This window comes from Acanthisitta chloris, unplaced genomic scaffold (assembly GCF_000695815.1).
Source record: "Acanthisitta chloris isolate BGI_N310 unplaced genomic scaffold, ASM69581v1 scaffold29180, whole genome shotgun sequence".
NCBI classification, from domain to species: domain Eukaryota; kingdom Metazoa; phylum Chordata; class Aves; order Passeriformes; family Acanthisittidae; genus Acanthisitta; species Acanthisitta chloris.
In genome coordinates, this window is record NW_008651521.1 from 2,840 (window position 1) to 6,255 (window position 3,416).

At 56.4% G+C, this 3,416-nt stretch overlaps 1 protein-coding gene across 1 annotated transcript in view; it reads right to left on the reverse strand.

Annotated features, from left to right (window-relative positions):
• Nucleotides 1–3,122, reverse strand: part of TMEM8B (transmembrane protein 8B) — a gene marked incomplete at both ends in the record, with an annotated part of 5,801 nt that extends 2,679 nt beyond the window's left edge. The window contains 7 exons of the mRNA XM_009073716.1: nt 172–188; nt 227–427; nt 501–678; nt 929–1,188; nt 1,323–1,456; nt 1,611–1,818; nt 2,933–3,122. Coding sequence (XP_009071964.1) covers nt 172–188; nt 227–427; nt 501–678; nt 929–1,188; nt 1,323–1,456; nt 1,611–1,818; nt 2,933–3,122 — 1,188 coding nt within the window. The remainder of the gene's footprint in view (nt 1–171; nt 189–226; nt 428–500; nt 679–928; nt 1,189–1,322; nt 1,457–1,610; nt 1,819–2,932) is intronic.
• Nucleotides 3,123–3,416: the final 294 nt, after the last annotated feature.

Here is a 3,416-nt window from a genome sequence, read left to right on the forward strand (position 1 = left end):
TGCACAACAGCTAGCAGTGCCCTACCTCACTGCCCTTCACCCAAGAACAACCCAAACCCAGGTCATCACCCTGCCCTTGGAGCACCCTAATCCGTCCTTCATCACCCAAGAGCTCCCCAGTCATGGCCCATGACCCAAGAGCACTGATCCTTGCCCTGCTGCAACCTTGACAGCACCCAAATCCCATCCTGCCCCCCACCCCAGGCTGCCCTCCCCCATCCAGGGCACATGTGGCCACCTCACCACATTGAGCCGTAGCTCCAGGTTGAGCACTCCACCACTGTCCAGAACCGGGAGGAGGTTGATGACAAAGACAGCAGGGCGGTCAGGGGGCACTGACACGTTGGGCCCGAAGAAGATGTAAAAGTGGACAGAGAAGGTTTCCAACTCATTGCGCAGGGTGGGGCGGACAGGCCAGCACCGCTCACTGGTGGGAGAGGCGATGGGGATGGGCACCGGGTGCTTTGTCATTGCGCAGTGTGGGGCGGACAGGCCAGCACCGCTCACTGGTGGGAGAGGCGATGGGGATGGGCACCGGGTGCTTTGTGCCATTGGGGCTGGTGGGTGGAGGGCTGTCCCCCAGCGCCAGCCCACCCACAGAGCCGAAGGAGTGGGGCATGTTCATGGAGGTGCTGGAAGGCAGGAAGGGTGGCCGGGCCAGGCTGGGTCGGGAACAGTCTAGGGGGAAAGAACCATCAGCCTGTGCACCACACAGCTCCAACCCCCTCTTAGCTCCCACCTCCCCTTCTTGCCCACTGCTTACCTCCATCTGCAAACCAGCACCAACACTTCCCATTGTCCCCATCCCAGCAGAGCTGGGTATAACCCCATGCCCAGCTGGGGCCAGATCCTGCATGCATCATTTACCCCTACACCAAAATAGAGTCAGGACCATGTCCCCCACCCACACTTCCACGTGCATCCTCACCTGTGAGCTGCACAGTGACCTGGAAGGAGACTGTGCCTGGCACTCCAGGGTGTTTCTCCACCAGCACGTAGTACCAGTGCTGCCAGAAGGGCAGGTCCTGTGCCAGCTGGCAGGGAGTGTGTTCCCGGCAGTCCAGTGTCGTGGAGTTGTGCAGAGGGGGAGCCTTGGCCCGCATGCGGAGCCAGAGTGGGCAGCCCTCAGCCCCGCGGCACTGCAGGACCTCCACCAGCACTCGTGATGTGTAGCTGGGCACAAATACCCTGTGGGACAGCAGTGTCAGACCCTGCCCATCAGTATGGACCAACATGGCTGGAGAGACAAGCCAGAGGGATGGGACACCCTCGGCTCCCCATCCTGAAGACATCCACTCTTTCAGAGACTCTCTCACACTCACTTGTAGAGGGAGGAGCGGTTGTGGGGGGCCATGCTCTGCTCGGTGACATGTCCGGGATACAGCACAGCGATGTTCACCAGGCGCTGTACAATGAGCTGTGGCTGGAAGAGATACTGGCACTCCTCGTAGAGCCCCTGCACCAGCAGGACAGTCAGCACAGGGCAAGGGGCATGGAGCACTGTCCCCACTTGGGACACCTGCCCCGGGCACTGCCAGCCCAGAGCAGTCAGATGCCAGCAGAGCCCTGCAGCAAGCCCTGCCACCCCACAGCCCCTCCAGGCCCTTCACCTTGACGGAGATCTTGCCTTCATCTTTGGGCAGGTGGGCAGCCAGGAACCAGTCCCCAGGCAGCGGGCTGGTGACATTAAACACCCCTGTGGTGCGGTTGGGCAGGGTCCAGGTGAGGGTCAGTGCGAAGGAGCCGGGGACAGCCGTGTCCCTGGGGAAGTGCGTGTGCAGTGGGTTAATGACGGATGGAGCCCCTGAGCGGAAATACCTGCAGGAGAGACAGCAGTTAGCAGGATGCAGGCTGGGCACGTGGGCGTCTTTCCTCTGTGCTAATAGGACGCTCAAAGACATCATGGAAGCCATCTGTAAGCTGGGACCTTGCTGGAGACTGAGAGCTTCCCTGAGTGGGTGTTCAAGCAAAACAGTTCATGGATGATAAGCACAGAAGAGTGGAGCCTGCAATGGTCCTGGGAAGATGAATCATGGGGAGTGAGCATGCATGTTGTCTGAGTTTTGGCTGGGATAGGGTTCATTTTCTTCTTAGTAGGTGGTACAGGGCTGTGTTTTGGATTCAGTATGAGAATAATATTGGTAACACACTGACGTTGCTGTTGTTGCTCAGCAGGGCTTACCCTGAGTCAGGGGCTTTTCAGTGTCCCATGCTCTGCCAGAGAGAGATGCACAAGGCATCACACCCTGCGTATAAACTGGCAGGAGTTGGCCAGGAGCCTCCAACCACTACTGGGGGACAGGCTGGGCATCAATTAGTGGGTGGTAGACAATCATGTTGTGCATCACTTGTCTTTCTTGGGTTTGATCTCTCTCTCTCTCTCCTTGATGTTACTATAATTATTATTGTTGTTGTTTTATCACAAGTATTATTAGCAATTTTGTTTCAATTATTAAACTGTTTTTATCTCAACCCACGTGTTTTACTTTTTTTTCCCAAGATTCTCGTCCCCACTGGGGTGGGGAGGGAGCAGGCAGCTATAGGGTATTCAGTTTCCAGCTAGGGTTAAATCACAACACATGCGTACATGAATGTGTGTGTATATATGTGCATTTGTGTGCCTGCAGCTGTGCACATGTGTACACCTGCATATTCATGTGTGTGCATGAATGCCAGACTGGATGGGGCTCTGAGCAACCTGGTCTAGTGGAAGATGTTCCTGTCCATTGCAGGGGGTGGGAATTAGGTGATCTTTAAGGTCCCTTCCAACACAAACCATTCTATGATTCTGTGATTCTATGACTCTATATGTACACATGCTTGTGGAAGCAAGAAACAGGTAAGAGCAGGCAGGCTCTGGGGCAGTCCAGGCAGGAGCAGCAGTGGCAGGCAGAGGCAGGTAGGAAGGAAGCAGGGCAGGCTGCTTACTCACACGGTGATGCTACGGTCTGGGCATTGGTCCCCAAAGGTGCCACCTTGCTCCTTGAAGGTGATGAGGTTCCATACAGCAATGACAGTGTCCTCTGGGATATGGAAGTGGAAGAGCTCAATGCTGGCAAAGGAGCGGAAAGGGCTGAGCTTGCGTGGTGTGCGGGTGAAGTAGTCAGTCACAAAGAGCCCATCTGCAAAGGAGACCCAAGGGCCTCTCAGTAGGGTGAAGAACTGGGGAGGAGATTGTACAGCACCCCTCCCAGACCAGGCCCACCCAACTAAGCTCTGAATACGTCCCAAAACCAGCAGCCAGGAGGCAGGGATGGCTGGGACTGTGCCATTTCAGTCAGTCCCCAGGGCTGGTGTCAGTTGTGCTCAGTCTGCATCATGCCTGGTTCAGCACTGCCTCAAGCCCAGTTCACAGAGCTGTGGCCACTGATCCTCTTGAGCCTGAGGATACCTTGGCCCTGGCTGCTCGTGCTCTG